Source organism: Diceros bicornis, chromosome 26 (assembly GCF_020826845.1).
Source record: "Diceros bicornis minor isolate mBicDic1 chromosome 26, mDicBic1.mat.cur, whole genome shotgun sequence".
Taxonomy (NCBI): domain Eukaryota; kingdom Metazoa; phylum Chordata; class Mammalia; order Perissodactyla; family Rhinocerotidae; genus Diceros; species Diceros bicornis.
Window position 1 is genome coordinate 33,156,285 of NC_080765.1, and position 23,323 is coordinate 33,179,607.

Sequence of the window (23,323 nt, forward strand, 5' to 3'; positions counted from 1 at the left end):
CCTGAATTCTTTCATCTGTAAAACGGGAACCTCTAGGGTTGTTGAGGGGAAGAAATGCAAATCCGCCTCAGCGTGCGGGGCTCAGTGCCTGGCCCAGGGTGATTTCTCAATACAGGTTCGCTGTAATTGTCATGATCGTGACGTCCCCCATGCCTAGGTCACAGTAACTGTTGAATAAATGTTTGTGAAAGAAATCAAGGAACCCTTCAATGTTGCTCAGTTAGCCCTCTCTTTTATTTCTGCCAACTGTTCCCGGAATTCCAGACAACTGTCTTGCAAGTTGCTCACTCTAAGATGAGGCAGAGAGGAGTAACTGCATCAGTGGGAAACCTCCCTGGAAAATTCAACATGAAAACCTTGATATGCGTGTGTTGGGGGTGGGTGGGCCTGGAGAGGGCACCGAGCTTTTGTCCTCCAAAGGGAAGGAGAAATAAATAAGCTCTGTTTTTCTTGAGATGAAAAACGATGTTCCGGGGGCTGGCCCGGTGGTGTAGTGGTTAAGTTCGTGTGCTCTGCTTCGGCGGCCCGGGGTTCGCAGGTTCAGATCCTGGGCGTGGACTTAATCACCACTCATCAAGCCATGCTGAGGTGGCGTCCCACATAGAGCAGCTAGAAGGATGTACAACTATGACATACAACTACCTACTGGGGCTTTGGGGAGAAAAAAGGAAAAAAGGAGGAGGATTAGGAACAGATGTTAGCTCAGGGCCAACCTTCCTCAATAAAAAACCAACAGAGGCCGGCCAGGTGGTGCAGCAGTTAAGTGCGCGCGCTCCGCTGCGGCGGCCCGGGGTTCGCCAGTTCTTATCCCGGACGCGGACTGACGCACTGCTTGTCAAGCCATGCTGTGGCGGCGTCCCGTATAAAGTAGAGGAAGATGGGCATGGATGTTAGCCCAGGGCCAGTCTTCCTCAGCAAAAAAGAGGAGGATTGGCAGATGTTAGCACAGGGCTGATCTCCTTCACAAAACAAACAAACAAAAACAAAAAAACAAAGAATGTGGTAACCTGGACCTGAAACATCATTTAAAAAAAAACCAATGCTCTTAGAAAGGGGATGACACCAGGAAGCTGCCTTGGTGAAGGTCCGTCAGTGGCCCAGGAGAGGGAAAGAGCAGCTCTTTCTACTCTAGAAAGGGCTTGAGGGCCCCTTAGGCCGTGAGGGCCCAGGAGCCACCTTGGGGCCTTCCTTTCACTTCCTCTAACGGCCTCTGGGGTTGGGCAGAGTCCCACTGGGTCAGCCGCTGGGCAACTGTCTCTAGCTCCCATGGACTTTTCCAGAATCCACCTCTTACCACACTCCAGCCACGCTGGCCTTCCCTCTGTTCTTGAACACACCAGGTTGATTTCTCTCCTTCTGCGCTTGCTGTGCCCTCTGCCTGGTGTGCCCCCCTCCCCACTTCACCCCTTCACTTCCTTCCAGCCTTGCTCGCCCTCACCTCACAGAGATGCCTTGCCTGGCCACCCTGGCTGACACGGCAGCCCCCACGTGTGCCCATCGGTTGCCATTCTCTTACCCGGCCTAATTTTTCTTGCTTTCTTTTTTGATATTTATTTTATGTTTTTAAATAAAATATTTCTAACATAGAATAATAAAACAAACACCCATGTACTCCTCTCCCAGATTTGACAAGTGCTAATCTTCTGCCCTATTTGCTTACTTCAGATCCCCCCTTTTAATCAACTTTATTGAGGTATAATTTACATACAATAAATACATACATTTGAAATGCATAGTTTGTGGATTTTTGGCAAATGCACCCGTGTAACCACCACCACAATCGAGATACAGAAGATTTCCATCACTCCAGAAGGGCCCCTCATCTCCCTTACCCTGCTGGATTTTTCTTCCTAGTACTCAACATTATCTGAAATCAGCTCATTTGTGTCTTTTTTAGTCTGTTTCTTGTCTCTCTCTCCCATCGGAGTGTAGGTTTCATGAAGACAGGGACCATATCTCGCTCTGCAGTCCTGGCACATAGTAGGCCCCACAATCAGTCTATCAAAGTCATGATATCGTCTTTATTATCCTTGTGCGCATATCTTGACACACAGGTGAGGACATCTGTGGGGTAAGTTCCTTGAAATAGAACTATTGGGTCAAAGGACATTTACTTTTTTTGTTATCATAAAAGAGACATCTATCCTTTCTCTCACCTATCCGATGTTTGCCAACCACAGCACTGTTGCTATTTTGGGCTGGATCTTTCTTTCTTTGGGAGTAGGGGGCTATGCTGTGCATTCCAGGATGTTGAACGGCATCCTGGCCTCGCCTCTACTGACTAGATGCCAGGGGCATCCTCCACCCCGTTGTGACAACCCAAAATGTCTGAAGACAGTGATAAATGTCCCCTGGGGGTCAAAATTGTCCCCAGTGGAGAACCACTGGTCTATACAAGTAGGCTCATTTCTTGCCATACTAAATCGTTCCTCCATTGGGCCCATCTCTAAATAAACTACCCTCGATGACGCTAGACTTGTAGAATCCATTTTTCCCCCTCTTTATGCAGCTCAGCTGACTGAATTACAAGTCCTGACCCCTGTCTGTAAAGCTGCGTCGTGAGATGAGAAGCTGATTAGTTTTAGAAGCAGGAAGGCATTGCTCTGATTTATAACCTGGGAGGACACAGGGACATGAGTGGCTTCTTCCTGGCCTGGGTGCCAGCAGAATTCTCAGCATTCCTTGCCAGAGGCTAAATATGTTTGCAGGGTCATACCCTGAGGATGCTGCGTTTTCCAGGCCTTCGAGAACAAGGAGGAAACCCCTAGGGACAGTGTAAAGGGCTCTGAACTTCTCTGATTACTCAGGACACTGAGTTGGCCGTTCCTGTCTTGAAAAATCTGCAAGCTCCTCTGCCCAGGGCAGGACAGCAGGAGTGTAAAGGGGTGAAGGACGGGCGGGGACCTGGTGAAATGAAGGGGCAGGTCCCGTCTAGAGGAGCACTGCACTGTGGCCAGATGTTGCCAGGTGGGAATGTGGGCCCAGCCTTGCCAAACCTTCCCATTTTTAAAGAAAGGCAAGAAATTCAGATTTTAAAAAAATGTGAAATATCTTGATTCTTGGATTTTGTAATAATTAGCAAGTAATTTATCTGCTTAAACACGATGCGGGCCAAGCAAAACGCATCTACAGGCTGCCAGTTTGCAACCTCTTGAGTTAATGTGTGACTTTGTTTTTTGTTTGGGACTAACTTACTTGATACAGAAATCTTTTGGTTTGACTGTTTATCCAGTCAACAGATGTTTATTGAGTATCTACTATGTGCCAAGCATTGTTCTAGAGATGCCACGTGGCATTAAGTTGCTGAAATGACTGACACCAAAAGGAATAGAGATTATGGGTGGGTGGATGGATGGATGGATGGATGATGGATGGGTGGATGGATGGATGGATGGATGATGGATGGACGGATAGATAGACAGATAGATCAATCTGGTCTTTTAGAGATATATACTAAAATATTACAGATAAAATATGATGTCTGGGAATTACTTCAGAATAATATGGAGAGTTGAATAAGAGTATAGGTTAATCAAGATTGGCCAGGAGATGATATTTGTTAAAGATCGTGCCTGTGGGGAGGTTCCTTATACTCTTCTGCCTTTTGAATATGATTGGAAATTTCCCATACTAAAAATATTTGTTCTAATGTTCTTATCAGTTAGAGATGTACTCTGAAGGATATCCAGGTAAAATGACATCATGTCTGGGACTTGGTTTTTTGTTTTTTTTTTTTTAATAATTTTATTCATTTATTTTTCCCCCAAAGCCCCAGTAGATAGTTGTATGTCATAGTTGCACATCATTCTAGTTGCTGTATGTGGGACGCGGCCTCAGCATGGCCGGAGAAGCGGTGCGTCAGTGCGCGCCCAGGATCCGAACCCGGGCTGCCAGTAGCGGAGCACGCGCACTCAACCACTAAGCCACGGGGCTGGCCCTGTTGTTTCTCTTTAATGTGTGTTGTTTGGGTTTTTTTTTTTTGAGGGAGATTGGCCCTATGCTAACATCTGTTGCCAATCTTCCTCTTTTACTTTTTTCTCCCCAAAGCCCCAATACATAGTTGTGTATCATAGTTGTAGAGTTGTAGCTCTTCTGTGTGGGATGCCCCCTCAGCATGGCTTGATGTGCGGTGAGTAGGTCCGTTCCCAGGATCTGAACCAGCAAACCCTGGGCCACCAAAGCGGAATGTGCGAATTTAACTGCTATGCCACCAGGCCGGCCCCTGGGACTTGGTTTAAAATATTCAGCTAAAATTTTTTACAAGTCAGGTGTAGATGTGCTATGGTCTGAATGTTTGTGTGTGTGTGTGTGTGTGTGTGTGTGTGTGTGTGTGTGTGTCCTGCCGCCAAATTCACTTGTTGGAATCTTAAACCCCAATGTGATGGCCTTAGAAGGTGGGGCCTTGGGGAGGTGATTAGGTCATGAGGGTGGAACCTTCTCAAATGGGATTAGTGCCCTTATAAAAGAGGCCCCACAGAGTTCCATAGCCCCTTCCACAAGGAGGACACAACGAGAAGTATGCCACACAGAAGAGGGGCCCCCCCCCGACCATGCTCGCACCCTGATCTCGGACTTCCAGCCTCCAGAACCATGAGAAATAAATTTCTGCTGTTTATAAGCCACCCAGGCTATGGTATTTTGTTATAGCAGCCCATATAGACTAAGACAAGATGAAACATCCGTCAGAAAAATATGGATAAATTGTTAGAATTGGGTGATGGATATATGGAGATTCATTATACTGGTCTGTTTAATTTGTATGTGGTTGACAGTTTCTACAATAAAAGAAATTTGTAAGAAAGGGACGGGGTGGGGGCTTCTATTTTCTAGGTACTTTTGGAAGTATGGAGTCATGCACTGGTTGCTTAGGTGAATTTCCCACAAGTGTGGTACTGTTGACGTTGAGGGAATGGGGACCCTTTAACAAGGGATGTCACAGGCCGAGCGTTGCCATGGTGAGGCTAGAAGCGTGGGCTCTGTTGTGGACTGCAGGTGGAGAACACATTTCTCACCCAGATAGTTGCTCTGCAGGATATTCTGCCTCCCCCATGTCCTGCTGGGAGGCAGAATAGCATAGTGGTCAGAGTATCTGGAATCAGCTTTCCTGAGTCCAAATACCAGCACTACCACTTTCTAGCTGTGTGGCCTTGGACGTGCTATTTAACCCCTCTGAGCCTGAATTTCCTCATCTATTAAATGGGAGTAATACTAATATCTCACAGACTCATTATGAAGATTAAACTAGTTATTACATGTAAAGTGCTTAACACAATACTTGACATGTAGCGTTTATTTATTATCGTTATTGATGCTTTTATTGTTACTGTGTTGTCGCTGCTGTTGAGCGTTCTGAGAGCAGAAAGAACTTTCCGAGATAGGTGGAAGAAAATAATTAGGGGCAGAGGCTAAAGGAAGTCAAAGAAGGTGGCACCCACTGTTATCTGATCCACCCACAGAAGCCCGTTCGTGAGCTGCTGGAATTAGTTTCCTGCATGGTGGATGCAAAAGGTATACAAGAGAAAAGCAACTTCCTGACCGTTTCCTTTTTCTGCAGAATGAAGTAGAGCTGGGGGAGCTGCTTCTGTCGCTGAATTATCTCCCAAGTGCTGGGAGACTGAATGTCGATGTTATTCGAGCCAAGCAGCTTCTTCAGACAGACGTGAGCCAAGGTTCAGGTACAGTGCGATCCCCTCCTTCCCCCATTTCTTTGACAAGGCATCTATGTTTGTTTCACACAGGGACCCATTTTTCTTTTTCTGCATCCTGGATACTATTACTGAGACCCTGTGAGGGTAAATAACATCCAGAACTAGAATGTTAGTTCAAGATGGAAAATAAACAATCAGATATCTCTTAGGATGAGGCAGGTAAATGATGCCATCTCAGTATCCCCATTTGAATTGGGGGTTTGACCGAGACCAGGTGTGATAACTACTGAAATCTAGATCCTCTTTGTACACACGCAGCCCCAAGGAAGTTACTTGCCTTTCCCGATGCTGTGCCTGCAATAGAGACACCATGCTCCAGGTGGCGGTAGTGTGCACTGACCATGACTTCTCATCATTGAGAGAGGTGGAAATACCCTGGGGTTTTTTCCCAGCTCATTTCAAGTGTACTATAAATCTATAAATCCCAGCTCTGAAAAGACTGTTGTATTTAAAGTGTCTACTTTATAGCAAACCAATTCAAACATGACTTTTAATGAAATGGAACAGATTACATTCCATCTGTATATAGCTTCTCATGACAGCAAAGCGTATTATCTTGAAAGCAACCGTGGCTGGGATCTCTTCAGCTCAGTGGCGGAAACACTGTCCTCTCTAAGTGCAATGGCTAAAATAAATTACTTTTGCAATAAGGTGACAGCTGAATTTGGAAGACAACTTGGATTCTCAAAAACCACATTATAAAAGCAGAGATTTTGAAAGAACTAATGGATGGAATGGTATTAAAGCTGGAGAATTTCAGACCCGCCACAGTGGGAGAGTCAATATGATAAAATGATTAAGAGTTTCAGTGTCAAATGCCTGGAACCAAATCCCATTTTGACTGCTTACAAATGATGTGGCCTTGGAGAAGTGACTTAACCTCTATAAGCCTCAATTTCTCCATCTGAAAAATTGATATAATAACGGTATTCATCTCATTGGGTTGTTTAAACAATATTAAATTAGATGATGTACATGAATATCTTTGTAAACTGTAAAGTGAGCTCAGAATGATAGTTATAATTCTGCCATCTCTATTCTCCTTTGTGTGGGCTATGGGCTCACTGACATGATAATGGGTTTCCAGGGACAGAAGGCCAGGACAGGCTCTTGGTCTGGCTTTTCCTCCACTAGCCAGATCTTAAGCAAGTCATTTCTTGTCTTGAGTCCTTAGTTTTTTCATTTGTGAAATGAACACAATACCTGATGCATGAGAGGAGCTCAATAAATATTGGATGGCTGGAGGAAGAGAGAAAGGGATGAACAGATAAGCAATTGGATGTGAAAAAGGAGAAATGAATAATAGATGGATGGATGCAAAAGTGGATGAATGAAAGGGGTGGATGCCTGGACTGATGGATGGAAAGATAGATGGATTAATGGAAAAATAGATGAAAGGATGTGTAGGTGGTTGGGCTGTAAGAAAGATGGGAAGAGCGATGGCTAGATAGTTGGATGGATGGAAGGATGGGTGGAAGAATGGATAGATGAAAGGGTGGTGAAATGATGGGTGGATGGGTGAACTGATGGATGGATGGATGGAAGGAAGAATGGATGAGTAAAAGGATGGATGGATGGATGGGAAGATGAATAGGTGAATGGATGGATGGATTTGGTTTCAAAATCTCCAACATTCTATCATGCTATGTCCCATTCTCAGACCCCTTTGTGAAAATCCAACTGGTACATGGACTCAAGCTTGTGAAAACAAAGAAGACATCCTTCTTAAGAGGCACAATTGATCCTTTCTACAATGAATCGTTCAGCTTCAAAGTTCCCCAAGAAGAACTGGAAAATGCCAGCCTTGTGTTTACAGGTAGGTGGTGTTCCAGACCCTGATGAACCCCAGGTGAGGCATGTTCAACTTATTGTCCTAGAGATAGAAGGCACCTGGAGAGCATAATGTTTAAGAACTTCATGTCTGGTATTCAGCTACCTGAGTCTGAATCCACTTACTGTCTGTGAACTTGGGCAACACTCCTAGAGCCATATAGCATAATAGTTACAAATGTAAACTTTGGAGCCAGATTTCCTGGCACTTCCACATAATTACTGAAGCCTTGGGCAAGTTACATAGCCCCTCTGAGCCTCAGTTTCTTCCTCTATAAAATGTGGGCAGTAATAGTACTTGCTTCATGTTTATTGTGAGGATTAAGTGACTTACACCTTTGCAATAATAATAAGTGCTCACTATGTTAGCTTTGATGGTATGATGCTTCAAGTAGCTTACAGTCTAATGGGGAAACATGAGAAAATAGGGTCACCTAACTCAGGAGGATTTTGAAAGTCTTCCCAGGGGACATAGTATTTAGGTAGACGCTTTGTATGCCACTCTTTGGTTGAATTTGCTCTATCGTTTCCAGGGTTTGTTAGTTATCTATTGCTGCATAACAAATCACCCCAAAATTTAGTGGCTTAAAATCAATGAATGTTTATTAGCTCATGGTTCCTGTGGGTGAGGGATCCAGGCATAGCTTTGCTTGGTTTCTGGCTGAGGTTCTCTGACAAGGCTGCAATCAAGGTATTGGCCGGGGCTGCAGTATCCTCTGAGGGCTCGACTGGAGGGGCATCTATTTTCAAGCCCACTCACGTAGTTGTCAGCAGGATTCAGCTCATTGCAGGCTTTTGGACTGGGGGCCTCAGCGCTTTCCTGGGGGTTGGCCAGTGACCTTGCTCAACTCCTCACCACATGGGCTTCTCCATAGGTCAACTCACGCCCTAGCAGGTGGCTTCCATCAGAGTGGGCAAGTGAGGGAGAAGGAGGTGGTGAGCCAGATGGAAGCCAGAGTCTTGGTAAATCTAATCTCGGAAATGACATCCCATCACTTTTGCCATATTCTGTTCATTAGAAGCAACTCACTAGGTCCAGCTCACAGTCAAGGGGGGAAATTACGCAAGGACGTGAATACTGCAAGGAAGGGACCATTGGGAGCGTTTTTAGAGCTGCCCACCACGACCTGGTTAGAGTTAATACAAGTAATGGTTATTATTCTCTGGGTCCTATTCACAGCAGGGTCTTCATCTATATTATTGCTCATCTTCATCATAACCCACCCTGTCAAGTCAATATCATCCCCATCAACTTACAGGGCTAGGGACTGAGGCTTAAAACCTACGCAGCCCGCTCAGGGTCTCCAACCGGAGGAGTCAGGATTCAAGCTCTGGTCTTGCCAGCTCCATAGCTCAAGGAATCTGCATTACCTCACGCACTGAGGTAGTGCTGGCATTGGGGATCTGATGTCACGCTTTGAGGAGCCCTGCTCCAGAGTAATTGGAAGCTCTCATCTGTTTAAATCTAGTTTAAAATCCTTAGCTGCAGGTCTCCCAAGAAAGAAGGCCATGGCTGAAAAACCCTTGCATGCAAGGCTTCCTCTGCATGGGCTTATTGCTTCTCATCACCAAGATTGCAAATGTTCTGTGCTCTGAGACCCCTCCGAGGCAGGCTGGGTCTGGGCTTTCTCAGGGCCTGTCACCCATAGCGTCTGCATCTGATCGGGGGACGCCTGCTCTAGGCAAATATAACAATCCTATCTGATCACAGCAGCCTGTGATGGCTGCTGTCCAAGGGCCTCGCTCTCCCCAGGGTTTCAGATCAAGACAGAAGACAGTGATTCCATTGAACCATTAAACGATGGAGGGCAGGCGGTGGGAACTATATTGAACCAAGACCAGATCGAAGCATGGAATATTGATTCCCAAGTCCCTACTGAGAAGAAAGGACTTAATGTTGCACGTTTAGATCAGGAGGGGACCCCAGGGGGCATTGAGAGCCCATATGGAAAGCCCTGACACTTCTATATTTTACTTAAAATTTTATGACAAAAGTAGCAGTTGCTTGTTATAATGAGTGACACAACCAAAAGGTGTGTGTGGCTGGAGAATCAGAAGAGCAGAGGGGTTAAATGCGTGGGCTGTGGAGCCAGGGCCTGGGTCCTGGCTTTATGGGCTTGGGCAAGGTCTGTGTGCTTAGGTTTTCTTGTCTGTAAAGTGGGGACAAGGAGCACTTTGAGCACTTTGCCTCGCAGGTAGCCAGCGCTCAGTAACTGTGAACTGTTATTAAAAGGAAATCTTACTTGCTTCCTCATCCCCCTCCAGTCCCTTCTCCCTGAAGTCACCACCTTTAACGTCCCCTGGTGTGTCTCATTATACACTATTTTCCTTGTTCATACAAACTTCGTTCATATATGGAAGATTCAGTTCCTTTCAAAGGTTATTCATTAATTCAAGAAGTGTGTATTAAGCACCTTCTCTGTGCTGACACTGTTTCCAAGTGCTAGGAATGTGGCAGTGAACAGAACAGGCAATCCTCGCTCTTGTGGAGGTTTCTGGACCATTCTATGGATATCACTCTGAAATGTGCTTTTGTTTCATTAGCAATGAATGTGTTCAGTCCCTCCAGGTCAATGCAAATAGGGATGGATCAAACTCTTGTTTTTTTTGTCAGGAAGATTAGCCCTGAGCTAACATCTGTGCCCATCTTCCTCTATTTTGTATGTGGGACGCCACCACAGCATGGCCACCGATGAGTAGTGTAGGTCTGCGCCTGGGAACCAAACCTGGGCCGCCAAAGCAGAGCGCGCTGAACTTAACCACTAGGCCATGGGGCTGGCCCCTAACTCTTTATTTTTATAACTGTTATATACTGTCACGTGGTATACTATGATAAAAGCAGAGGTTATTCATTTTCAGGGTAGGTTGGGGCAAGGGGTTTGTGACAGAGCTTCAGAGAACGTGATAAGAAGTCTGGAGAATTTGCCCCAGAAAAATACACAGAAGGACAAAAAATTTTTGCATACAGTTCAGAGGTTATTTGAACCCCTTGAATCCCGTATGTGAACCCCGTAAGGCAGAAGCCTCAAACTGGAGCAGCACCCCCACCCTCACCCTCATACATCTCTCCTTCAGTCCACCACACTGCAGGTTGGGCAAGGGTCAGCTGTGCCTGTCAGACAAGGCCAGTGCCCTCCATTCACAGAAGACCTGCTTCTCTCTTTCAAACATTGGGGTTTCGAAGGGCCCCTAGCTCAGGGGTTCCTCTCCTCAAGTTTAAAGCCCGTTGAAAATATTCCTTACAGAGAAGGAACAGAGGCCTCCCTGCCCCATTGAGTAAGGGATTCTCAACCATGGCAGTGGGTACACTTTAGAATCAGCTGGGAGCTTTACAGTGCCACCAGTGGCTAGACCCCACCCCCAGAGACTCTGGTTCAGCTGGACCAAGGTGGGCTCCTAGGCTCTATGTTTCTATATATATATGTCTATATATTTAAAGCACCCCAGATCTTTCTAATGCTCAGTCAGGGTTCAGAACCATGGTTGTGAGTGGAAATCACAGCTGGGCTGGCATTTTACATTAAGGGCACTGGCTGGAATAGTAAAAGAAATGCGGATTAAGCAGAATATATCTGGGCAAAGCCACAGTTCTCATGAATTCAAATCCATAAGGTTGATTTATTGATCAACTTGCTTTATTGATCAACTAGGGGAAAAAGCTGTCACCTCCAGGCTAAGAATCTGAAACCCAGCCCATTAGCTTGTTTCCAAACACTTCATAACAAAAGCAAGGTTTATCTGCAATTGAAGTATTTGCCGAGAATCCTGGTAAAAGCCTGTAATTATCTGGTGGGCCGGGCTCTCTGAGCAGTTCCATTCCTGTGTGGGATGAGGGTTCTGCAATTTTCCGTCAGGTGATTTCTGCAGCTGAAGTTTAAAAGAAAAGAGGGGGAAAATTGCTTTTCGACTCCTGAGATCGCAACATGCGGTCCGGATGCCTTCCGGGAAGGCAAAGTGGAGTTGGCCACAGAGGTTATGGGCTGCTACTGGTAGCAGGGGAAAAAAGAAAAAGAGAAATGCAACTTGATGACGGCTTTTCAAAAAATTAAAAATAGAATTACCATATGATCTAGCAATTCTACTTCTGGGAATGTACAAAAGAGTTGAAAGCAGGACTCGAACAGACATTTTGATTACACCCATGTTCACAGCAGCATTATCACAGTAGCTAAAAGGTGGGAGCAACCCAAGTATCCGTCGGTGGATGGATAAGCGGATAAACAAAGTGTGGTCTATCCATACAATGGAATGTTAGCCTTAAAAGGAAGGAAATTGTGACACCTGCTCCGACATGGATGAACCTTGAGGACTTTATGCTGAGTGAAATAAGCCAGATATGAAAGGACAAATACTATATAATTCCATTTATATGAGGTACCTAGAGTAGTCAGATTCACAGAGACAGCGAGAGTAGAGGTTATCGGGTTGGGGAGAGGGGAGAGTGGGGAGTTGTTGTTAATGGGCACAGAGTTTTAGTTTGGGAAGATGAAAAGATTTTTAGTTTGGGAGATGGATGGTGGTGATGGTTACACAATAATGTGAGTTGTCTTAATGCCACTGAATTGTATGCCTAAAAATGATTAAAAGAGTAAATGTTATGTTACTTGTAGTTTACCGCAATTTAAAAACACCAAAGAAAGAGAGAAAGGAAATGCAGTTTGAGCTCCACAGAACCCGAGTAACACCTGGTTGCTGAGGTGGGACCCTTGCGCTTCTCCCTGAGAAAAGTCACCGTCCTTTCATTGCCACTCTGAGGGGGTAAGAAGAGTGGTTGGGGGCCAGACCCTTGAGCCAGATGCCAGGGGTCTTGGCTTCTCTCACCTCAGCTTCCTCATCTGTAAAATGGGGATAATCGTCCTTACCTCAGTCGGTTGTTGTCAAGTCCAAAATGGGTTAATGTATGTAAAGGTTTACACTGGTGCGTGGCTCAGAGAAAGTCCTCCATAAGTCTTAGCTATTATTATTATTATTTGAAAGACACCAAATGTATGCAGCCAGATGCCACCTTAAAGCTTCTGAAAGAGGTAGGTAATTATACCTAAATAAATAATACTCGCTACTCACTTTGTCCACTTAGAGTCCAAGATTCTGTGGAAAACCCAAAAAGGGAAGGAAAAACGTTTTACAGACTTCCCTGGCTGGGGTATTGTCTCATCTTCCTGTCCCCCTCCCTCTCAACGTCAGAGGAAGACCCTCTGTCTTCTTGGAGGTGAAGTTTGGGGGAAATTGCTAGGTTAGAAGGAACTGAATATTATATCATGCTCCTCTAGCCCTCCACCTCCCTCCGTTTCCCCTAAGTACCCTGGGCTTCCTGGCCTGCTGAGAAGCATTCAAAACTCTCATTCATTGGGCTAACTTAGTCAAGAGGCACTTGGCTTAGGAAAGGTTCCCCGTGCCCGGGAGGAGCAGGAGTGGGGGCGTGTGGCCTCAGGCAGCCTGTGATGGCAGGGGTGGCCTCAGGCAGGATCCAGCTCCCTGGGGCAGGAGCTGACCAGGTGTTAGTCCCACGGATTGAATTTTTTTGAGCACCTACTGTGCACCTGGTACTCTCTAGATGCTACGAATTCAACAGGGAACCAGACATTCATGGCACGTTGAGCTTAATTCTAGCAGGGGGACAGACAGGCATTGGTCAAATGCCACGCCAGTAACGATTTAAGCATGAATTGGTCTAAGGGTTGTGAAGGAGAGAAGTGGGGCATATTGCCGAGTGCCCCACCTCGTCGGGGGAGTGAGAGAAGGTGACACGGGAGCTGGGAGCTGAAGGGTGCAGGGAGCAAGGAGAGGTCAGGCAAGGCTCCAGCCCAGGAGGGAAACTGAGATCTGGAAGACAAATCGAGGCCAGCTTTACACTTGAACCTGCCAGGGGTCAGCATGGAAGCCCCATGCCCTGCTGCCCACCTGTCCCACCTGTTAAGAGTTTCTCAAGGCAGCTGCTGCAGGAATTGACCCGAGCATAGGCTCGGAGGGGGGGGGGCATCAGTGATGACAGTGCCGGGCGGCCGTGGAACACCCAAGAAGGAAAGCCAGGCAATGACTGACACTCCTGGCTCCTTGCCAACTCTCAGTGTCTCTAGTTAGGACCAGAGAACACAGCGCCTCAAACCTTAACACGTGTAGGCATCTCCCAGGGACTTCTTAACATGCAGATTCTGACTTAGTTGGTCTGGGGTGGGACCTGGGATTCTGCATTTCTAACATTGGCCAGGTGATGCAGGTCTGCAGACCATGCTTTGGGGAGCAAATATATAGAAGACCCAGGAAGGACATGAGGGTGAGTGGCAGTCATTCCACCTGTGTTAGGAAGAATCGAACTCTCCAGCCATAGTCCTTGCCTCTGCATATCATCAGACTTCCTAACCTCGTCTGTACATTAGTATTACGTGGGGACTTTAAAAAATCCTGATGCCCAGGCTCCAGCCCAGAGCAACTGAATCAGCCACGACATCTGTATTTGGGGGGCGGGTGTCTGTATTTTTCAAAGCTGCCCAGGTGGTGTACAGCCTGGGTTGGCGAGCATCTGCCTATACTCTTCTGCCTCCCCCCACCCACTATCTGCTTGGAGGCTTCCCAGGGCCCTCTGTGAGAGTGAGTTCCAAGGCACCTGGTCTGTTTTCCATAATTGCTTGGCTTTCTGCAGCTGTAGCATCAAATTGGTTAATTGACTCTGCTGGTGAGATGAGATGGGTGGGGAGGCGTGGCAGAGAAGGAGATGGGAGGTCTAGAGGACAGTGCTGCTGCCCTTTTGCCTGGGAAGACCCCAGGGTTGAGTGGGCACCGGAGGGCATGCTTTAAAAGTGTTGGGGTTGGGGAAGCACGGCAGCGGAGGAGCCAAGGGTTTCCAGCAGAGAGAGAAGCGGAAGCCAGTCTGAGAGGGGCATAGCCGTTCTGCGAGAGCCGGGAACTCCCTTGAGATCGAGAGATGCCGTGAGTTTGTTCTGGGGCACAGATGTCCCCCAGCATCTGGCCCCAGCCCACCCATGCCACACCTCCTCTCCGCAGCCTCCCAGCAGCCTCTGCCTTCTCCCTTCCCCGCCTGACCTGTTGGGCACCAGGCCCTGCTGCTCTGCCTCTGAGAGAGATGGTTGCACGGCCATTTGGAGTGTGGATTGGAGTGAGATACAGTTTGGTTCAAATGTCACCTTTACCACTCAGCAAGTGTCTGTGACCTTGGGCAAATGATATCCCTTCTCTGAACCTCCGTTCCTCCTCTGTTGTGACCTTCCAATCTCAATTGTTGTTGTTAGTGCTGCTGAGTCGATTCCAACTCCTAGTGACCCTGTGGACAGCAGAGTGGAACCCTGCCCGGTCTTTTTGCACCATCCTCTCACCTTCCAGCGCTGTATCAGACAATGCTCTGCTGCTGTTGATAGGGTTTTCATGGCCAGTTTTTCGGATGTGGGTGGCCAGGTCCTTCTTCCTAGTCTGTCTTAGTCTGAAAGCTCTGCTGAAACCTGTCACCATGGGTGACTCTGCTGGTATCTGAAATACCAGTAGCATAGCTTTCAGCATCACAGCAACACGCAGCTGCCACAGTATGACAACTGACAGATGAGTGGTGTGGTTCCCTGACCGGGAAACGAACCTGGGCCACGGCAGTGAGAGTGCTGAATTTTAACCGCTAGACCTCTAAGATTGGCTTCCAATCTCAGTGCTTCAAAAAGCTTTAGACAGTGCTTTGTACATAGTTAGTGCTCAATAAATACCAGCTGTGATGATGATGATGGTGATGATGGTGACGGTGATGATAGTGATTGATGGACCCTGCCATAGAGGAGAGGACCCTGGAATTACACAGACTTGGGTTTACATCTTGGTCCCACTGTTAACCACCTGTGTGACTTCCAGCAAATGACCCCACCTCTCAGTTGAGTCCCAACTTTCTCTTGTGTAAAATGTAGCAAATCATCCCTGTTATGGGAATTAAAGGCAAATCAGCATGTGGACCCGTCCATCCCAGAAGTGGCCACTTGGAAAATCATACCTGCTGTTTTAATCATTGCAGTGTGTGCAAGAGTTAAAACCCTGGCACATTTGAGATGAATAGCTCAGCCGAGCTGCCTGTGGTTGTCTCCCCAGCGTCTCCCTCACCTAATCACCATCACTCCAAAGCTGCCAGCTGGTACAGTGTCCAGGAGCCAGGGATTGACATTAGAGCTGTGCCAACCCAGCCGCAGAAGCAGACTGGTTTGTTCTCCCCGCGGTGCCCTGGGGGTGGCGGCGCGTGAGAGGAGCTGGCAGCAGGCACTTGGCTCCAGACCCAGACCCAGTCACGGGAAGGGAGAGGCAGAGTGGGGAGACTAAAGCCTCCATGCTTTAGCCAGAGGACCATGAAAATGGGCCTCTGGGAGCCAGAGTGTGGGGAAGATTGCAGAGAGGAGGCAGTTCCAGAAGGGATCCTATAAACTTATGTATGAACTTCTGGGCTCATTCCCATGCTGCATGTGAGTCGATATGACCCTAAACAGTATATGAGAGACTTTGAGACCTGAACTACAGGGTAGACCACCACCCAGGTCCTGAGCTGGCCCCTGGGGGACACACATGAGGGACAGATATGATTAGCACTACAAAGACTTTGGAAACTGAACTGACATTGGAATAATAGGATGCAGAATGCAGGTTAGAGCATGTGGTCTGACCCTAACCTGGTTAATTTCCTGCTACAACTAAAAAATCCACGTATTCAATGGGATTTAAACAAGACCTAGAGTCTCGTAACATAATATTCAAAATGTCTAGAATGAAGTCCAAAATTACCTGATTGACAAAGAACCAGCAAAATCTGACAAATTCTTAGAGGAAGTATAATTAGCAGACATCAATCGCAAGATGACCCAGATATTGGAATTGTCAGACAAGGGCTTTAAAGCAGTTATTATAACCATGCTCCAAGAAGTAAGGGTGAACCCTCTTGAAAAGAGTGATAAGATAGAGAATATCAGCAGATGAACAGAGAAATAGAAGAGATAAAAAAGAACCAAATGGAAATTTTGGAATAGAAAAATACAATAACTGACATAAAATATTACTAGATGAGCCCAATAGCAGAATGGAGATGACAGAGGAAAGAGTTAGTGAACTTGAAGATAAATCAAGAAAAATTATGCAGTCTGAGCAAGAGAGAGTAAAAAGATTGGGGGAGAAGAGGAACAGAAGGGAAAAAAGCAGACCTATGGAGCCATATCAATTTGGCAGAACCACTACTGTCCTTCCCTTCCCAGAAAGCATTAGCAAGAAGTGAGGAGGCAGTATTGCACTGTGGTTAAAGTCAGCCAGACCTGGCTTCAGACTCTGTGTGACTATGGGCAAATCGCTTTACCTCTCTGAGCCTCAGTTTCCTTGTCTGAACAGTGGACACAGTAGTACTTATATTTATCGTGAACCTCTTGTGTGTTCATTATCTCGTTTAATCTTTCAACAAACACATAAGGTATGATCTATTTTATGGCTGCTTTGCAGCTGGGGGAACTGAAGCTCAGAGAAGGGAAGTGCAATGAGTTTAGCCAACTGCAAAGTCTGAGAGAACAGTCCCCACAAGACTGGCCTCATTCTAGAAACCAGCCACAAGTTCAGGGGTCCCCAGGACCACCCTCACTTCAGACCAGTTGGCTACAAATTCGGGCTCCTGGTGACCACCCCCAGGTTTAATAATTCACTAGAATGACTCACAGAACTCAGGAAAATGCTACTTATGACTACAGTTTTGTAAAAACTTATTTTATTGAGGTCATATTGGCTTATTACCTTGTGTAAATTTCAGGTGTACATTATTATATTTCAGTTTCTGTGTAGACTGCGTTGTGCTCACCACTGATAGTCTAGTTTTCATCTATCACCATACACACGTGCCCCTTTACCCTCGTCACCCTCCCCCCACCCCCTTCCCCTCTGGTGACCACTAATCTGTTCTCCATATCTATGTGTTTGTTTATCTTCCACATATAAGTGAAATCATACAGTATCTGTCTTTCTGTGTCTGACTTATTTCGCTTAGCATAATACTCTCAAGGATACAAGCTAAAATCAGCCAAGGAAAGAGACGCACAGGGCAGAGTCCAGAAGGGGTCCAGATGGGGGGCTTCGAGTCATCTTCTCCCCATGGAGTCATGGATGGTGTTATCTCCTCCTGGTTGCTAAGTGTGACAGTATGCCTAGAGTATTGCCAGCCCGGGAAGCTCACTAAGCCTTTGGTGTCCAGAGTTTTTATTGGGGCTCAGTCACACCCTATCCAGTGGCTGACCTTCAGTCTCCAGCGCCTCCTGGAGGTGAGCACATACCTTAGTCATTGGTTTCTCCAGAGGTCTGAACTGATACTGCGGGGCCCTAAAGCTGCCCTCATAAATCACGTTGGTAGACAGGCCCATGGCCAGAGCCCCCAGGCAAACAAAGGCACTCCTGCAAAACCTTCCAGAGGCCTGGAGATCACCTCCCAGGGGCCCAGGGCAAGGACCAGACCTCTCTTGGGTAAGATGAATTCTTCATTACACAGGAGGTAACTAGTCACTTGTGCAAAGTCCTCCAGCTGGGAGTGATTGAGCCGAGCTTCCAACTCAAGCTGTTTGATTCCGAAGCCTTCCTCACTCTTAACCAGCACACTCTGACATGCATGTGAATCACCTGCGGATCTGGTTAAACTGCAGATTCTGAGTCAGTAAGTCTGGGATGAGACCTGAGCACCTGTATTTCTTTTTCTTTTTGTGTGTGTGTGTGTGTGTGTGTGTGAGGAAGATCAGCCCTGAGCTAACATCCATGCTAATCCTCCTCTTTTTGCTGAGGAAGACAGGCTCTGAACTAACATCTATTGCCAATCCTCCTCCTTTTTCTTCCCCAAAGCCCCAGTAGATAGTTGTGTCACAGTTGCACATCCTTCTAGTTGCTGTATGTGGGACGCGGCCTCAGCGTGGCCAGAGAAGAGGTGTGTCGGTGCACACCCGGGATCCGAACCCAGGACGCCAGTAGAGGAGTGCGCACACTCAACCGCTAAGCCACGGGACCGGCCCCAGCACCTATATTTCTTATAAGCTTTTGGTGATATCGGTGCTGGTCTGAGGACCACACTTTGAGTAGCAAGAAGACCCTTCCCCTGATCTCCCACGTTACCCTAATATATTCAGGGCAGGGAAGGCAATGTGAGTTTAGAGAATTAGCAGAGGGCAGATCAAGTAGAGGCTGTAGGATAAGAAGCTTGTATTTTTTTCCACGTGCACTCAGAAGCCTTTGGAAAGTTTTGACCAAGAACATGATATGATCTGGGTAATGTTTTTAAATATCGTTCCAGTTGTTGAGTGGAGAATAGGTTATAGGGGAGCAGGAGGGGACCCAGGAGACCATCTGGGAGGCGATGGTGCTGGTCCAGGGGAGAGGTGATGGTGGTTTGGGCCAGGGAGATGGCGGAAGGGTCTCAGAGAAGTAACTCAGTGGAATATAATATTGGAGGCAGAGTCCACAGAACGTGCTGGTGGATTAGATGTAAAGGACCGTTCCCTATCTTGGCAAGTTACTTAACTCCTTTTACTTGTCTGTATATCTCAGTCGCCACCTCTCAGAGTGTTGTGGGGACAAAAGGAAATGATGTATGTAACATGCTCAGGACAGTGCTGGCACATAGCGAGGGCTCTGTGGATTGTGGCATTGAATCTGGGTGTGGGCAGAGGCAGAACTCCAGCCAAGCAGTCAGGAGATGAAAGTGGAGATCTGTCACCCTGTGGCTCTCCTGGCAGAGCCCAGAGCCCGCGGCGTCACCCCCACCTCAGCCTCTCTAGGGAGCTCCTTGAGGCTGCCAAAGTCCACCCAGGCGGTAAAACTTGGCTGGATCTTAAACATTCGCTTTGGGTTCCAATGGCAGCCTTTGAAGCCTGGGCCGGCTGCCAGGGCTCCTGGAGATTGTTATTCCATTTGCATGGCTGTTTAATGATTTTGGTGCCTTTGGATGGAGCCTCATTCCAGGCAAACCCCCACTGGGGAGAGTGTCAGGGGGCCAGGGGATTATCCAGCCACACGTGTCCCTGCCGGCCCGAGCTGGACGAAGTGGGAAAGGGAGCCAGCGGAGGCCACGTCAGCCTTGCCCTGTGCCTCCCTGCTGGCGATAGTCGGGCTCAGCCGCCAAGCCCTGCACCTGTGCGGGTTCAAGATGACGGCTGTGTGAGGAATAAAATCAGAAACCAAGAATGTCCTTTCCAGACATCCCTTCTGTCGTTCGCCCTGTCCAACTTCACCAACCCAGAGCTGCCAGTCAGCGGGAGAAGTCTTAACCTGTAAAAGCCAGGGCCTGCAGAGCACGAGCTGTAGTGTCACCCGTCTCCCTACATGTCGAGCAACCTTTTGCTGTAGTGAAAATACCTTTGGCTTAGAAATCAGAAAACCAGATTCCCAGAGCTTGGTTGCTGTATCAGGACCTCTTAATTTCTTTGAGCCTCTGTTCTCCATCTTTCAGACATATATAAAATCTGCCTTGGGATTTTTCTTCTTTTTTTTTAAACTGGTTTTTTTTTTTTTTAATTTCTTTTTGTTTCCAGTTTTGTTGAGAAATAATTGACATACATCACTGTGTAAGTTTAAGGTGTACAGCATGATGGTTTGATTTACATATATTGTGAAATGGGGACCACAATATGTTTAGTTAACATCCATCGTGTCATATAGAAACAATAAAAGAAAAAAAATTTTCTCCTTGTGATGAGAACTCTTAGAACCTTCCTGTAGATCACACAGCAGTGTTAACTACAGTCATCGTGTTGTACATCACATCCCTAGTACTTACTTATTTTATAACTGGAAGTTTGCGCCTTTTGACCACCTTCCAATTCCCCCTCCCCCACCCTGTTCATTCAGTTTTTAACGACAACAACAGCAAACACATATACAATCATGCATCGCTTAACAACAGGGATACGTTCTGAGAAATGCGTCCTTAGGTGATTTTGTCATTGTGTCAATATCATAGAGTGACTTACACACACCTGGATGGCATAGCCCACTACGTACCATCTATTTGGCTATTTGGTGCTAAGCTTATGGGACCGTTGGTACATGTGGTCCGCCATTGATGGAAATGTCATTACGCGGTGCGTGACTGTACGGCGCTTGCTACATGCCAGGCACTGCTCCAGCTGTTTCACATAAATTAACTCATTTAATCCTCATAGCAACACTATGACGCAGGAATCATTATCATTTTATGAACGAGGAAACTGAGGCAGCCGTAGGGTAAGTAGCTTGCCCATGGTCCTAGAGCCAGGATTCAAACTGGCTGGTCGTCTGGATCCAGAATCTGGGCCTTCAATCACTGGGTTCCACAGCCTCAAATACTTATCAACCCCCTACTATGTTGAGGTGCTGCACTAGTTGCTGGAGGAATAGCAGAAAGACAGAAATAATTCATCCTTTCACGATGCTGGCATTCTAGTTAGGGTGAGACAAACAAGAAATAAACACCTAAAGAATAATAGAATAAGGCAACAGAGAGGGCAGGGAGCATTACTTTAAACTGGGTAATATACGCTGAGAAGGGGCCAGCTGTGCAAAGATGGAGAAGGACACTAGGCAGAGCAAATGGCAAGTGCAAAGGCCCTGGGGCAAGAATGAGCTTGTTTTGTTCAAGAAGAGGCCAAAGTGGTCAGAGCATAGTTAATGAGGGGAATGAACGATGCAATGAGGTTAGAGTGATAAGTAGGGGCCATGGTAAGCTTAGATGGTAAGTATTTATTGGACACCTACTGTGTGCTTACGGCTGTTAGGCACTGGGGAAACAGAAGTGAACAAGACAGAGGTGGCTTCTGCCTTCACGAGGGAGGGGGAGATGACACACGTGCAGGGACACTTAGCACATGGCAGATGCTCAGTGGGTGTAACTTTCTATCTTTCCCTGTTTGTAAATTGACATGAAAACTGCTTCCCTGGGTTTCTGCCTAACCCCCACCCCCGCATTAAAGCAGGACAGAATGTGGTTGGCTTGTAATGACAGTCGTTTCTAGAGACGGCCTTAGGCAAGGGCATTATTTACCAGGCAAAACGAAGCAAACGGGTCGGTGAAAAATAAGCAGGGTGTGCGAAGGGGCTCGGCTCTGTCTTCAGGAGCAGGTCCCCACACTGGCCGGCGGGGAGGGTCTTTGGGGCTTAACTCTTCGCCACCCCTTTAGGATCCTGAGTTACGAGCAGGCCCGGGAAGAGTGTCCACTGGCTTGGTGCCAAAGTTCCCATTACGCATCTGCTTTCAGATTTTATTCTGCTGAATTTTATCAGGGGCTGGAAGACAGAAGAGAGTCAGCCTGTGGATGACTCACGGGTAGGGTCCCCGTCCATCCCTGTTCAGGGTCACCTTGGCCTCTCAGTGGCCTCTTTAATAAGAAGGGGACAGGACACTTACGAGATGCCTGGCAACTGTATGATAAAATGAGGGTCCCCAGACTCCTTATAAGAGGTATCCCTAAAACCCAATGTGTCCCTAAGGCATTTGAGGACCGAGGATCATTCTTTTCCAGGTTATTGATTGTGACTTGGAACAGAAGTCACAAAAGGGATAATGAGAAGGGCTCCTTCCTTGGGGGACAGGAGTTCAGTGGGACCTCTTCTTGCCACTAATAACAACAGCCAAGCTTTATTAAGACTTATATGTTCCAGGCACTGTCCCAAGCATTATCTCAGTTGAACCTCGCAACAACCAAATGAGGCAGGTACTAGTATTGTCCACATTGTACAGAGGAGGAAACTGAGGGTCAGAGAGCTCCAGTGACTTGCTAACAGTCACTGTATTAGTTAAGGTAAGGCTAGCTGCTGTAATAGATCAGCCACCCAAGTTTTGTGGTTTAACACAACAGAAGCTTATTTCTTGCTTGCACATTGGTCCTTTGTGGATCTTTTCACGAGTGACCTTCCATGTGCTGATTCAGCAACCCAGGCCCCTTCCATCTTGTGGCTCTGCCGTCTCCTCAGGCCTTGGAGGGTTTCCTCTCCAGCTGGTAGATGGGAGAGAGAGAGAGTTGAAGATTGCGCGGGAAGCTTTTATGGGGCGGGCTTGGAAGTTATGCACATCACTTCCACTTTCTCGCAGGCTCTATTGGCTACACGTCCCTGCAGGGGAGGCTGGGAAATGTAGTCCAGCTGCTTGTCCAGGAAGAAAAGGCTTTGGTGACCCAGCAGCCGTCTCTGCCACGGGTACCCAAGCAGGTGAATAAAAGAGCCAGGCTGGCCACTGCCTCCCCGTTGCCTGAGTTCATGGTCAGCGTCAACATGGGGGGGTCCCACACCACCAAATTCCAGGCTGGGGGAATTCAGCCTGACAAGAGCAGCCCTTGCGGTGAACTCTGGCGAGTTCACCAGATACCTTTTGGCTGGCAAGCCCCGGGGGCACTTGTTACCACAGAAGAGCAGTTAGTGGGTAGAGGCCAGGGATGCTGCTAAACATCCTCCAGCGCACAGACAGCCCCTCACAACGGAGAATGTCAGTGGTGCTGAGGCTGAGGCACCCTGAGCTCTAGCAGCGGATCTGCCGGTCTCCTGGGGTTTATGGGGTGGGGTGGTGACCTCTGGCAGGAGCCGTGAAGGGCAGGCTGGCATGGGCTCGGAGCCAGTCAGCTCCTGTTTTGTGCCTGTTCGAGGCTTGTTTCTTCTCGTTAAAGCATTTTAACCCCTCATCATTCCAGTGGTTTCTCTTTAGCTGCCTGAGTGTGAAGAATTCAGGCGTAGAGCCTGTTGCGTGAATTCGTGCTCAGCTGTGCAGATCTTTCAGATAGCTTCCCCTGTTTCCGCCCACAGAAACTTGGGCAGACGGAAGCGTCTTGCTC

The 23,323-nt window shown here is 47.3% G+C and overlaps 1 protein-coding gene across 2 annotated transcripts in view; it reads left to right on the top strand.

Moving 5' to 3' along the window:
• The window catches only part of SYT17 (synaptotagmin 17), a 78,092-nt gene that overhangs the window by 40,180 nt on the left and 14,589 nt on the right, over positions 1–23,323 (top strand). For both annotated transcript variants that reach the window (XM_058569957.1, XM_058569956.1), the window contains exons 6-7: positions 5,555–5,675; positions 7,369–7,524. In XM_058569957.1, the coding sequence (XP_058425940.1) occupies positions 5,555–5,675; positions 7,369–7,524 (277 nt within the window). The remainder of the gene's footprint in view (positions 1–5,554; positions 5,676–7,368; positions 7,525–23,323) is intronic.